The sequence below is a fragment of the Grampus griseus genome (genome assembly GCF_964374135.1).
Source record: "Grampus griseus genome assembly, chromosome: 7".
Lineage (NCBI taxonomy): Eukaryota > Metazoa > Chordata > Mammalia > Artiodactyla > Delphinidae > Grampus > Grampus griseus.
Genome location: NC_139001.1, coordinates 18,987,527 through 19,000,216, shown reverse-complemented (window position 1 = coordinate 19,000,216; position 12,690 = coordinate 18,987,527). Strand labels below are relative to the sequence as shown.

The 12,690-nt window shown below is 52.9% G+C and overlaps 2 protein-coding genes across 2 annotated transcripts; one reads left to right on the top strand and one right to left on the bottom strand.

The window, feature by feature from the left end:
• The first annotated feature begins 35 nt into the window (after positions 1-35).
• On the top strand, positions 36-4,604 carry BCS1L (BCS1 homolog, ubiquinol-cytochrome c reductase complex chaperone). The gene is made up of 8 exons (XM_082658432.1): positions 36-107; positions 1,561-1,929; positions 2,031-2,170; positions 2,622-2,816; positions 3,121-3,184; positions 3,423-3,592; positions 3,810-3,927; positions 4,292-4,604. Exons 2-8 carry the CDS (start codon positions 1,610-1,612, stop codon positions 4,542-4,544), a joined length of 1,260 nt encoding a protein of 419 aa, XP_082514558.1. The 5' UTR covers positions 36-107; positions 1,561-1,609; the 3' UTR covers positions 4,545-4,604.
• A 700-nt stretch (positions 4,605-5,304) lies between these two features.
• On the bottom strand, positions 5,305-11,913 carry RNF25 (ring finger protein 25). The gene is made up of 10 exons (XM_082658431.1): positions 11,847-11,913; positions 9,097-9,171; positions 8,753-8,855; positions 8,593-8,660; positions 8,430-8,499; positions 7,179-7,250; positions 6,947-7,090; positions 6,517-6,609; positions 6,109-6,243; positions 5,305-5,905 (listed from the first exon to the last, which is right to left on the bottom strand). Exons 1-10 carry the CDS (start codon positions 11,885-11,887, stop codon positions 5,327-5,329), a joined length of 1,380 nt encoding a protein of 459 aa, XP_082514557.1. The 5' UTR covers positions 11,888-11,913; the 3' UTR covers positions 5,305-5,326.
• Positions 11,914-12,690: the final 777 nt, after the last annotated feature.

The following is a 12,690-nucleotide window of genomic DNA, read 5'->3' as shown; positions in this document are numbered from 1 at the left end:
GGTGTGGCGGGAAGTAGATGAAACAACTTGGGGGCCGGGCGAAGCAGCGCTTCACTGAAGAGCGAAGGGGTGAAACCATCGAGAGGGAGGGCCAGAGAGTCATGGCGGTAAGGGGCGGGGGAGTGACCGATTATTCCAAACCCCGCTGCTGGAGGCGCGCGCTGGGGTGTAGAGGGGGTTCGGGAGGGGGCTTCTGGGCGACCAACAAGGACCGGGAGGGGGAAGGGCTTTGTCTGTAACCTTCCACGCATACGAATTTTGGAATTCTGGATCCTCTTCTGAGCTTCAGCGGAGGTCACTGCTGTCAGTTCACCAAACTGCGTGCCAGGCGTAGAGCAAAGTGGCAGGGGGGCGGGTGAGGTGTGCTAGAAAAGATTTGACCTCCTACCTTTCGGGATCTTACAGTCTAGAATCAGGCCCTGTCTCATTTTATTGGGGGTGGAATTCGAGGAAATCTCCTTGGAGAAAGTAGCAGATGGGCGGGACTTCAACTGGAGAGAATGGAGGAAATAAATTAAAATGGGCATTCCGAGTCAAGAGAACTGCTTGAGCAAGGAAGAAGGAGGTTTGTATATTTGTTCAACAGAGAGTATTAGGAGCTAAGCCATTAAAGGTAGGTGGGCCCCGTATTGTGGAGGCAGAGGAGTTTTTACCTAATTCAGGGACCTGTTGAGAGCCAGTCATTGGAGGTGTTGGAGTAGGGAAAGTAGTGGGATTCAAGCAGATCCTTATGAAGAAAGATCTGGACCCCTGTGTAGCAGTTTGGTGAAGCAGGACGTGGAGACCCATTAAGATGCCACTTCAAGAACTATAATTATTATTTTTTCTTTGCGGGCCACTATTGTGGCCTCTCTCGCCGCGGAGCACAGGCTCCGGACGCGCAGGCTCAGCGGCCATGGTTCACGGGCCCAGCCGCTCCGCGGCATGTGGGATCTTCCCGGACCGGGGCACAAACCCGTGTCCCCTGCATCGGCAGGCGGGCTCTCAACCGCTGCTCCACCGGGGAAGCCCCTAAAATTAATTTTGAAGAGACAATTTAGGTGGGAGGTAATAAAAAGCTAAACAGGACATTAGCATGTAAAGGAGAGGAGAGGATATTTGAAGTACATGACTCATAATAGCAAGGCATGAGGTTACTGACAGGTTGACAGAAGACAGTAGCTTCTTCATCCCCTCCTAACTCTGGCCAGTGGGCCCCTTTCTAACTCAGCTGGTCCCAGGGACCACAAAAATTCTGTCCATCCATTATCCTGATGTGAAGCCGGTTATATGGTTCTCTCAGGTTTAAGGAATCTCCAGACACAGTCGTCTGGCAAGAAACAGGTATGAACAGGATAATGAAAGGCAAAAAGGGGCAACTGGCCCAGAGTCCCATCCCTTGCATTCCAACACCAACTCCACCCCACAAAGGGAGGATATTGAAGCACACAGTAATGCTGACCTGTCCTTCCTGCTCCCAGCTTCTGCCCGGGGGGAGGGGTGTGTTGAGGAGGAATTTCAGAGTCCATTTTCTAAACTAATCTTGTGCTTTGTCCCATCTCCACTGCTCCCCACCCCCAGGTCTTGAAAACGCCTTGGGGCCTGTAAGATTCAGTGTTTTCCTTTCAAGATGCCCCTCTCAGACTTTGTTCTGGCCCTGAAGGACAATCCCTACTTTGGGGCTGGATTTGGGCTGGTGGGTGTGGGCACAGCCCTGGCCCTGGCCCGGAAGGGTGCCCAACTGGGTCTGGTGGCATTCCGGCGCCATTACATGATCACACTGGAAGTCCCTGCTCGAGACAGGAGCTATGCCTGGCTGCTTAGCTGGCTCACTCGCCACAGTACCCGAACTCAGCACCTCAGTGTCGAGACTTCGTACCTTCAGCACGAGAGTGGCCGCATCTCCACTAAATTTGAATTTGTCCCCAGCCCTGGAAACCACTTTATCTGGTAAGGTTGGGAACCAGAGAGGGCTCTGAGAGTAGAAAAGGAGAATGAGGGGAGGTGGGTTTGACCCATTCGTTCACCTCATTTTGACCATTCTTATTCAGGTATCAAGGGAAATGGATCCGGGTGCAACGGAGCCGAGAGATGCAGATGATAGACCTGCAGACGGGGACCCCCTGGGAATCTGTCACCTTCACGGCTCTGGGCACTGACCGAAAGGTCTTCTTCAACATCCTGGAGGAAGGTGTGGGATGGCACTGACAGGCTTTATGGGGGCAGGGGGTGGCGGTTGCAGGGATGGGGTCTTCGACATCAAAGGAAGAGAAGCTTGGAGAGGAGGAACAGGAGGCTCTGAGACCATGGGAGCACTGGTGGCTAGGGAAACTGTTTTGGTATACTTTTTTTTTTTTTTTTTTTTTTTGCGGTACGCGGGCCTCTCACTGTTGTGGCCTCTCCCATTGCGGAGCACAGGCTCTGGACGCACAGGCCCAGCGGCCATGGCTCACGGGCCCAGCCGCTCCGCGGCATGTGGGATCTTCCCGGACCGGGGCACGAACCCGTGTCCCCTGCATCAGCAGGCGGACTCTCAACCACTGCGCCACCAGGGAAGCCCGAGGGAAATTGTTTTGGCACAGCTCTGCCTAGTAGCATGGCAAAGAGAAATTATTGGCTTTGTCTCATCTCCCCCCTCCCAGCTCGAGAGCTAGCCTTGCAGCAGGAGGAAGGGAAGACAGTGATGTACACAGCCGTGGGCTCTGAATGGCGCCCCTTTGGCTATCCACGCCGCCGCCGGCCACTGAATTCTGTGGTTCTAGAACAGGGTCTGGCTGACCGAATTGTCGGAGACATCCGGGAATTCATCGATAACCCCAAGTGGTACACTGACAGAGGTGAGAAGCAGCTGGGGTCTTCGCTAGGTTGTTTTTGATGTGGTATTAGAACAGGAGGGAACACGCTGGTCTTTGTGGCCAGATATAAAGCTGTGGGCTAGCGCTTTATATTTGTGGGCAAATATAAAGCTCTAGCCTAATTCCCATAGACGAAGCGGGGAGAAAAGTTGTCTACGGGAATGATTTCTTCCAATGCCAAAGTCATCAGGCCTCCAAGGAGCAGAGTTGGGCATGAATGTGGACATCTGGGGCAGAGTACATGATTCATTTTAGGTCTTGACAGTCATCCCGGCTGTATTCTTAGGCATTCCCTACAGACGTGGCTACCTGCTTTATGGGCCCCCTGGTTGTGGAAAGAGCAGTTTTATGTGAGTAGAGTCAAACTTCCCTTAACCCTCAAACTGGAGAGAAACTGGACTGGTGGGGTTGGAAAGGGAAATGAATGTGGGGAACAGGAACCGGGATAAACATGAGATGTGTGGAACACTAGCAGGGTATGGTGAAAGGTTTAGGCCTCCGAGACAAAACTAGTACAGTGAGGAACAAGCAGCTGGGCCCAAGGACCAGTTCTCAGGTTGCCCATTACCTGTCATCCCTCCTCCATAGCACAGCCCTGGCTGGGGAACTGCAGCACAGCATCTGCCTGCTGAGTCTCACAGACTCCAGCCTCTCTGATGACCGGCTCAACCACCTGCTGAGCGTGGCACCGCAGCAGAGCCTGGTGCTCCTGGAGGATGTGGATGCTGCCTTTCTCAGTCGAGACCTGGCTGCGGAGAGTAAGTGAGGGAAGTTGACAGAAGGGGGAGTGTTTCTAAATGAGGAACAGTGGAAGAAAGGAGAAATCCAGAGAGCTGATGGAGGACACCTGGGTTAGCAATGAGAGGCCACAAGACGCATTGATAAGTAGGGGGACATGCTAAGTAAGGAGTAGAAGGGGATGCTAATTTTAAGTAGGGCTATGATCACTCACGCTTTATCTCTGCCTTCTTCCAGACCCAGTGAAGTACCAAGGTCTAGGTCGTCTCACTTTCAGCGGCCTGCTCAACGCCTTGGATGGCGTGGCTTCCACTGAGGCACGCATCGTGTTCATGACCACCAACCATGTTGACAGGTGAGGAGCGAGGTACTCAAGACTGTGAGGCAAGATTCCACCCCCTCACTATCTTAGGAGGATCAGGAGGTTCAGCGGGACCTTTTTTTTTTTTTTTTTGCGGTACATGGGCCTCTCACTGCTGTGGCCCCTCCCGCTGCGGAGCACATGCTCCGGACACGCAGGCTCAGCAGCCATGGCTCAAGGGCTCAGCCGCTCCGCAGCATGTGGGATCTTCCCGGACCGGGGCACGAACCCGCGTCCCCTGAATCGGCAGGCGGACTCCCAACCACTGCGCCACCAGGGAAGCCCTAGCGGGACCATTTTTGGGGGTGCTGGTGGCACTGCTGCTCATGACTCTGCTTTTGCTGCCTTCTTCTCTTAGGCTCGACCCTGCCCTGATACGCCCTGGGCGAGTAGACCTGAAGGAGTACGTGGGCCACTGCTCACGCTGGCAGCTGACCCAGATGTTCCAGAGGTTCTATCCAGGGCAAGCAGCTTCCCTGGCCGAGACCTTTGCAGATCATGTCCTTCAAGCTACAACTCAGATTAGCCCTGCCCAGGTGCAGGGCTACTTCATGCTTTATAAAAGTGACCCTGCAGGGGCAATTCACAATGCGGAGTCTCTGAGGAGGTGACAACTGGGCTGTGCCCAGCCCTCTCCTCCTCTAGGAGATCAATAAACACCTGTCATGCTACTGCGTTCTCTGACCTCCCTCCTACCTTCTGGTGTTGGCACTTGAGGAAAAAGCAGGGGCTATAAACACAGATGCCTTCAGGGGCTATCAAGTGTCCACATATGCAAATGCTGAGGGCACAGCCTGCCTTAGACAAAGGGGGCAGAAGAGAGACTGTAGTAAACAGGAAAGTACCATCCTCCACCTCAAGATATTCAAGTATAGACAGATAGATAGATGTGGGTGTATGCACACTGGGTTGTGGGTGCTGCATATTCTTTTTTTTGTGTGTGGTACGTGGGCCTCTCACTGTTGTGGCCTCTCCCGTTGCGGAGCACAGGCTCCAGACCCGCAGGCCCAGCGGCCATGGCTCACGGGCCCAGCCGCCCTGCGGCATGTGGGATCCTCCCAGCCCGGGGCATGAACCTGTGTCCCCTGCATCAGCAGAGGGACTCTCAACCACTGTGCCACCAGGGAAGCCCATGCATATTCTTCTTAAATGTTGGCCTCCACTAGTTTTCCTTGGAATCCACTATACTAGCTGAGATGTCAGACTCCTCTTTATCCAGACCCCGATTTCTTGGGAGAACAGACTTCAGAGCAATATTGTGGCTACTCTGCCATGCTCGTCTTGCTGGGAATTTAGAAAGAGATCTATACTTCACAGGCTAGGCACTACTGAGTAAGGAAAGCCAAACAAGGCCAATCTCTTTATTGTCCCCCCCCCACCCCCCACAGTACTGCTAGGAACCATCCTCCGGTTCGAGGCTCACGGGCTCCCTTCGAGGACCAGGCCGGTAGGCTCCCCGACCCCGAGGCAGGTGGCGGTAGGAAGAAGCCGGTGTCCGACCCTTGGAGCGCTCCCAGCGGGCACAGTCGCGAGTCCTGCGGGGCGGGGGACCCTGCCAGTTGCCATGCCCCTTTTCTTGGGGAGGACCTTCAACCCCTTGGTTACGGGACTCTGGCTTTAGGTCCATAGGCTCCTTGAGGGGCCCCTCAGGAGGTGGCAGTTCCTGGGTGTCACTGGTACCTTTGAGGGCATTGCACTCCCCTCCTTTTAGATGCCTCTGTTCGGCTTGTCTCCAGGGACCTCGACTGGCCCGGGGAGGATCTAGCATAGCTTTCTGGGTCTCGCCCAGCTTTTGCTGATTTGGCCCAGCCCCTGGAATCTTCTCACATGTGTACTGGGAGGCCACAGGCAGAGGAGCTGACAGGGTGGTCTGAGCAGTTGATGAGGTGGACTGTTCTGTGGCAAGGGTACTGGGTGGGTGGGATCCTCCAGAGGCATCTACAGCTGACTCGGGTTCCAAAGGGGCAGGAGGCTAGAAGGAAGTGAGCAGATGCAGTGAAGGGGAGGCAGTTCCTCAAAGCGGGGAACCGCAGGCCCCTCACCTAGAATCTGAGCTGACCGCCATCAGCCTATAACCTCCCAGGGTAGAACAAAGCTCACCCGAGGGCCACGGCGGAGGGGTGTTGGTAGGAAGGTTGGTGTCATCAGGGGAGGAGTGGGAAACCCTTCCCTCACCTGCTGGAGGCTGATGAAGTACCGGTTACGCTCAGCCTCAAGGTCAATGATGCCCCCCCTCTCCTGCTGTCTCTGGTAGAGCCTCTTGCGCTCTTCTTGCTGGCGCAAGCTCTCTGCATCGGGCTGGTACAGCTCCTGGAGGGAAAGGAGCAGAGTGGCACGGAGAGAAGAATCAACAGGAGAAGGCAGACTCGAAACCCCGGCTCTTCTAGGACTGCCTCAGGAGATCTGCTCAAGGTTCTTGGTTTTATCCCTCAGATTGGGCTCCCGAACAGAGTTTTGGACTTCTGCTGGGGGCCATGGCTTTACAGAGAGGGCCCAGGCAGCTTGAGGCCAATTCCAGAGACCCCATTCAAAGCAGACAAGATGCCATTATTCTTGGCTCAGATTAGCAGCGAGTTGTCTTACCACGGGCTGCTGGGGTTCAGGGGCTGCTTTCAGCGAGGCGAGATCGTACACGAGTGGCTCTCTGCACACCGGGCACTGCACACCAACGGCCTTCTGAAAAGAGAGGTGAAATCGCACCCCTGCTTCCCAGCCTAGGGTGCTTGCCAGCTGCCCAGCCTCATCTGTAGTGGGCTGGGACGGAGGGGCACAGGAATACCTGTTCAGCAGTGAGGGGGAGCAAAGCAGGGGCTGCCTAACTAGAGGTCTGGGAACCCTCTGAAACTGTGTGCAATATGCTTACGTGTATGTATAAGGATGCCCCTTTTTCCTGGACAAAGGTGAACTTTCGTTAATCTCAGAGGCACCTATGACCCTGAAAAGGCTAAGGCAGCCCTGGAGCGGAGGGGTAGAAGAGGGCATGAGGTCAAGCGAGCAGGGCCAGCAGGTCAACCTGTTTGGTTGCGGCGTGCTGCCATTCCCGTTCCTGCTCCCGCCCCTGGGCCTGCAGCTCCTGCTCCATGTGCTGGATGTACCGAGCCAGGCAGTGGCAGTGGAAGTAGTGGTAACAGGTGGTTTTGGTAAAGGCCTCCTTCTCCTGGAGGGTAAGGCACTGTGTCAGGGCTCGCCCCGAGCCCTCCACTGTCTGTCACAGCCGACCCCCAGGTCCCAAGAGAGTAACCCACCTGGAAACCATAGAGGCAGATGACGCACTGGCCATGGGGGATGTTGTTATCTGTGAGAATTTCCTTCCCTTTCTGAGAGGAGAGAAGACACCGTTCAAATAGGGAGGCAGGAGCCAGAACTGTGAGTGAAGCTTGTTGACTACTCCCAGGAGTGACTGGCGGGCTGCCTCCCACCGAGCCAGTTTGCCTTCTGTTCATGCATTTCTGTCTTGGTGATGCTCCCTCTGCTTGGAATCAATCCTCCTCCATGCCCACACCCCTCCCCCCAAATCTACCCAGCTTCAAAATCCAATTTAATTGTTTTTCCACTCATTAAGTCACTTTTAACACATCTTGGGGATGAAAATAAAACACCTTCGAGAGAAAAAAATGTTCAATTAAAACTCACATCTTCTGGGAGGCCTTTCCTGGTTATCCCCCTTTGAATATCACTCCCTCAATGAGCCTGTTCTGGAGTCAGCTTTCAGAAAGAAAGTGAAGGCATGGACACCCCAAACGGACAGAGAATTCAAAAGGCATCAGGTTGAGCTATGAAATACGCATCTGCACTGTTGTTTAATAGCTAATACTCTGGAATTCCACAAAGTTCAAAGCTGCATCGTGGAGGCCTGACTTAGAAATGCTACAGTGGTCTATGCCCACTCTGACTCCAGGCCACCCACCTTCATTCTTTTCTGAACATTTTTCTTAAAAACTCAAAGTAGAGGAAAACAAGACTGTATTTGTGTTTTTGATCTCAAACAACAAAAGTTAGCTGTGTATATTAACTTGTAGCTCTAAGCATAGTTTCATGTGGGTCGTTTCCTTTACTAGGGTAGAAACTCTTTGAGGAAAAGAACCATGACTTTTTCTAGTCAGCTCCAATGACAGACTAGCCTTCAAATGTTCATTTATGGCTAGACCCTCCAGGCAAGATCTCTTGCCATTTTCAGTTGCCAATGCCAAGAGAACTTGGCATTGGCAACTGAAATGCACTGATAATGAAGCACGAAAAATTCAAGTTAAAGAGGAAAAAAAATTTTCTGTCACGATGCTGGAATAGGCAACTTGGAGAAGCTATGGAACTGTCTTTGGGGAGATTTTTTGAAACAGAAGAGAGTCTCACCTTTCTGGAGCAGTTTAGGCTTACTTAAACAAGAACTAAATGAATGTCTCCAGACATATTTAAGATTCTAGGCCCATGGCCTCCCTTGAAAGAAACTGCTCTACCTGGAAGGTAAGGACATTTCCCCAGGCTAGCACACCTCTCACCTCGATGAGTTCATAGAGCATGGCAGTACCCAGCCCAGCCTCAGCCATGTGGCTCAGCGCCTGTGAGATCCTATGGGGAGAGGGCAAAGCAAACATTAGGCCTGCCCCCTTCCCTCACCAGACTGAGCTGTATCCCAAATTTTCCCTGCCCAGCCCGACTTACTTGTGGATCTGTTCATCTGAGAGTCCTCGGGGGTTACGGATAGAGATCTGTGGCACCGCGTGGGGATACTAGAGAGAGAAAATACCATGCTACTGCTAATGCACTCCACCCCAAGGCCTCTCCCCTTCCTCCCTTTGCTGCCATAAAGTAGAGGCCTCACCTGTGCTGGGACCCGAAGCACCAGAGTGAAGCAGACATACTGTGAATCCTGGTCTTCTGCAGTGGCGGGGTGCAGGGTGATGCAGATCTCCCATGATGATGATCTGCAGGTGGATGAAGTGGAGACCTGGGATGTGACTGGGCAGGGACTTGAGAGCTGGGCAGGGTGGGGGTGAGAGAGTAAAGCGGGCAGAGGAAGTGAGCATCAGGCTCTTTCTTTGGGGTGATTAAAGGAATAGACTGTCTACATGACAGAAATATTATCTCAAATCAAGGCCCACAGATACCACATGGAATCCTCTTACTACCAAGGGGACTCCTGCCCACCTCTAGTTGAATACGTACCTGCCATTTCCTTTGACCACCTGTAGTTCATCCAGATAGATAGACTCTAACACTTCAACTTCAGAGGGAAGGACCCTAGAGAGACAGGGGAGATTGACTTACCATTACAACTCTCCCTATTAAAGCCTACTAAGGCCAATGAAGGCTGGCTTTGTAGAAAAATGGCAATCTGCATGAGTGCTGGCAATCTGCATTCTCTTGCTAACCTCCATAAAAATGGGGGAAACATGTTTCCTTAATTTGTCAAGTGGCCAGGTAGAAAGCACAGGAATCAGTTTTACACATCATTTCTGCCAATAGATGAGGAAACAGATTCCCAAGAAGGTGAAAAGACTAGCCCAAATCTCAAGGCTTGAGGCAGGACTGAGATGCAAGCTAGGTTTCCTGACTCCCTGTTTAAGTTTCATTGTACTGTTGGTTGTTCCTTAGTGGCCATCTCTCTGACCCAGAAATATGACATCTATTGATTAGCATTAAGGTTACCAATACCACTCCTGGCTTTCCCTACACCGTTCATGGATCCCAGTGTCTACACACACTGCCAATACCAGTCACTGTAAACCTCCTCAAACGAGATACCAACCTGAACAGAACAGATCTACATGCTGTAAAGGCTGTGCTGTAGTGGAAGAGCCATCAGCCTTGGAATGAGTAACAGGTACCAATCACTTACCAGCTATGTGATCTGAGTAGTTACTTATATCTGTAAGCCTGAATTACCCTGTCCATCACATATAGATATTACCACCCACTCTCCACAGTTATCGTGAGGATGAAAGGTGATTTGTTTATGTCAAGTGCCTAATAGTATCTTGGCCATAGTAGCTAGTCTGTGTTCTTTTTTTTTTTCCTATTTGTATTAACCTTCTCCCTTAAAAGGAAAGAGAGGTTGTAGTTAATATTCAATGTATTTATGATCCCTGCTGTCTGACTGATCTAGATCAACTTGTGCAGGTCAGGATCCAGTGGCCCCTCCACCCACCCGCTCCCCAGTCCAGAACTCTCTTAGGAAGAGATGTCAGTGTCTCTGCCATCCCTCAGAGGACACACATGTTTAATCACAGAAAGAGCAGTTGTAATGCCACTGAAGATGAGTTATTGGCTTGAGGCCACACCTTTACCCAGATAATACATAGAAAGATACATGCTTGGTTTGCTTTCTTATATTGCCCCTTCTTCACCAAGAGCAGGGCTGCCCTAGTGTGACATACGTGTGTGTGTATACATGTGTATGTGTATATATAGAGAGTGATTCTCAAAAATTTTTAAAGTCTTTTTAAGTCTTAGGCAGACACGTGAAAATATAAAATAGATAACGTAGGTAACAGTTGAGTACTTCTGATTGACATGAGCATTGGAGTCTTAGAGCACTGCAGGCTGGCTGTACAATCATTACGGCCCTCACCAAGGCACAACGTGTCCCCTCAGAATCTTAAATTCCCCTGAATAGGTTGAAAACAGCAAGTCTGCATGGTCTCAAAACAGGCCAGCACTGGCTGGGCTCCCTGAACCAATGAAACACTGAGGTGTAGCCTCCATCAAGAAGCCCTTCAATACTTCACCCACCCGACCTGTGACTTGGGCCCTGGGTGTGAAATATGGAATGGGATGGTGGTAAGATGGTGACAATAAAAACGGGAGGGCTTCCCTGGTGGCGCAGTGGTTGAGAGTCCGCCTGCCGATGCAGGGGACGCGGGTTCGTGCCCCGGTCCGGGAAGATCCCACATGCCGCGGAGCGGCTGGGCCCGTGAGCCATGGCCGCTGAGCCTGCGCGTCCGGAGCCTGTGCTCCACAACGGGAGAGGCCACAACGGTGAGAGAGGCCCGAGAACCGCAAAAAAAAAAGGGGGGGAGGTGGAACTGTACAATGTCCTAGAACTAAGAACCTGAGGTTTGGAGTCTGACAACCTGGATTCCTAGTCATAACTATGTACCTTTTGGCAGCTCATTTTACCTCTTCAGGCCTCATTTAGTCTCCTCAGGTGCCTACACCTCAGAGTTATTAATGAAAAGGAGGCTTAGGTATGTTACAAATCCATCTTGATCCTCTCAGATCCTTCTCTGAGGTGGATGTCACACCCACTTTTTTTTTTTTTACAGCTAAGGACACTGACTCATAGAAGCTAGGGGGCCTGGTCAGCATCACACAGCTAATAAAATATGATGTGAACCCACATTTATCTATTTCCAAATCCCACAGTCCTTCCATGTTCTGGTCCCTTGTGACGAATGCTTGAGAGAAGGACTAGGAGCGCTTTCCGTGAGGTGTAAAGCTTTATTCAGACAACAGCCTCATTAGTGCTGTCGGGAAGGGAGAAGGTTGAGGAAAGCCTCAAAGGAAATAGTCTGATCCGAGGGGAAAGGGGGACGGGAATTGGAGGACATTGGTTCTGGGAAGTAAGAGGGACGGGGAGGGGGGTGGAGATCTGATAAACAGGCATCCCCCGGGACCCTGAGCAAATCCACTTCAGAAGGCGAGAATGGGACGGGGTGAAGCCGGAGGATCGAACCGGATAAGGCGCGGCCCGAACTAGCCAGGTCGGCGCTGATGCGGTCTCCTCTGGGTCAGACCAGTGCCCCTCCACCCACCCGCTCCCCAGTCCAGAACTCTTAGGAAGAGATGTAAGCGTCTCTGCCATCCCTCATCCCTCGCCCCGCCCCACGCGCCCGCCGTACGGACCGTCCGCGGCTGCCGCTAGTCCCCCGGACCGGATCCAGGCGGTCCTCCAAAGCCCATGACCCCAAAGTTACCAGTCCTCCTCCCCTGCAGCTGCCGACGCAGACGCCGCCATGTCTTCTGCGGCCCGCAACCGGAACCGGAAACAGCCTCCGGGCAGTCGGAGGCGGAAAGTAAAGCAGGGGAGGGAGAGTAGCTCTCGGCCGTTTCTAGGCAACCTCAGACTCCCGGTCCTTAGATGGTCCTGAGGTCCAAGGGATGGTTGGGAAATGCCCTAGGAAGTGCCTATGGGCGGCCCACCGTCTCTCCCACACCCCTGAACGCCTATTCCTCCGAACCTCTGACCAGTTCTAGCGAGTAAAATTGGTAACAATGTGAGTCTAAGGAGACCGGCAGTGGGGGTGGGACGATAAGTCCCACGATAAGAACGATAAGTCAGGCAAAATACGAAGGCACCTAGAAGGGGCGGGGCTGAAGGCCAGGGGCGGGGCTGAAGGCCAGGGCCGGCGTCCCTCGGCCTGAAGAGCTTGAAGCTCGTAGGCTTGGGGTAAGAGAGGCGCTCCTGTCCGCTAAGCCGGCGGGCCGAGGGTGTGGGCGGGGGTGCTGAGGAGGTTGTCAGTGGCAGGAACTTTGGGGTGGCTGGAAGGGGCGGGGTCGGTGGGCGAGGCTGGATGGAGGGGGTCGGGGTCGGGTGGGTGAGGCTGGGTGGAGAGGGTGGGGTGAGGGGGAGAGGCTGGGTGAAGGGGGCAGTGGTCGGGTGGGCAAGGCTGGGTGGAGGGGGAAGGGGGACACGGGGTCAGGTGGGAACAAGGTTGGGTTGGGAGACAGGAAGAGAAAAGGAGGGAGGATTGCGGAAGGCACTCTGCTCCAAGATCTCATCTTTCCATTCTCTACCCTACCTTATTTATGAGGCCTGGA

Bases quoted from the DNA above. Each gene is read 5' to 3' on its own strand.
- BCS1L (XM_082658432.1), top strand. From the start codon at position 1,610: ATGCCCCTCTCAGACTTTGTTCTGGCCCTGAAGGACAATCCCTACTTT. The intron at 2,171-2,621 runs GTGTGGGATGGC...CCCCCCTCCCAG, and splicing joins CTTCAACATCCTGGAGGAAG to CTCGAGAGCTAGCCTTGCAG. The intron at 3,593-3,809 runs GTAAGTGAGGGA...GCCTTCTTCCAG, and splicing joins TCGAGACCTGGCTGCGGAGA to ACCCAGTGAAGTACCAAGGT.
- RNF25 (XM_082658431.1), bottom strand. From the start codon at position 11,887: ATGGCGGCGTCTGCGTCGGCAGCTGCAGGGGAGGAGGACTG. The intron at 6,610-6,946 runs GTTGACCTGCTG...CTCTCTTTTCAG, and splicing joins AGCACGCCGCAACCAAACAG to AAGGCCGTTGGTGTGCAGTG. The intron at 5,906-6,108 runs GTGAGGGAAGGG...ACTTCCTTCTAG, and splicing joins ACTTCATCAGCCTCCAGCAG to CCTCCTGCCCCTTTGGAACC.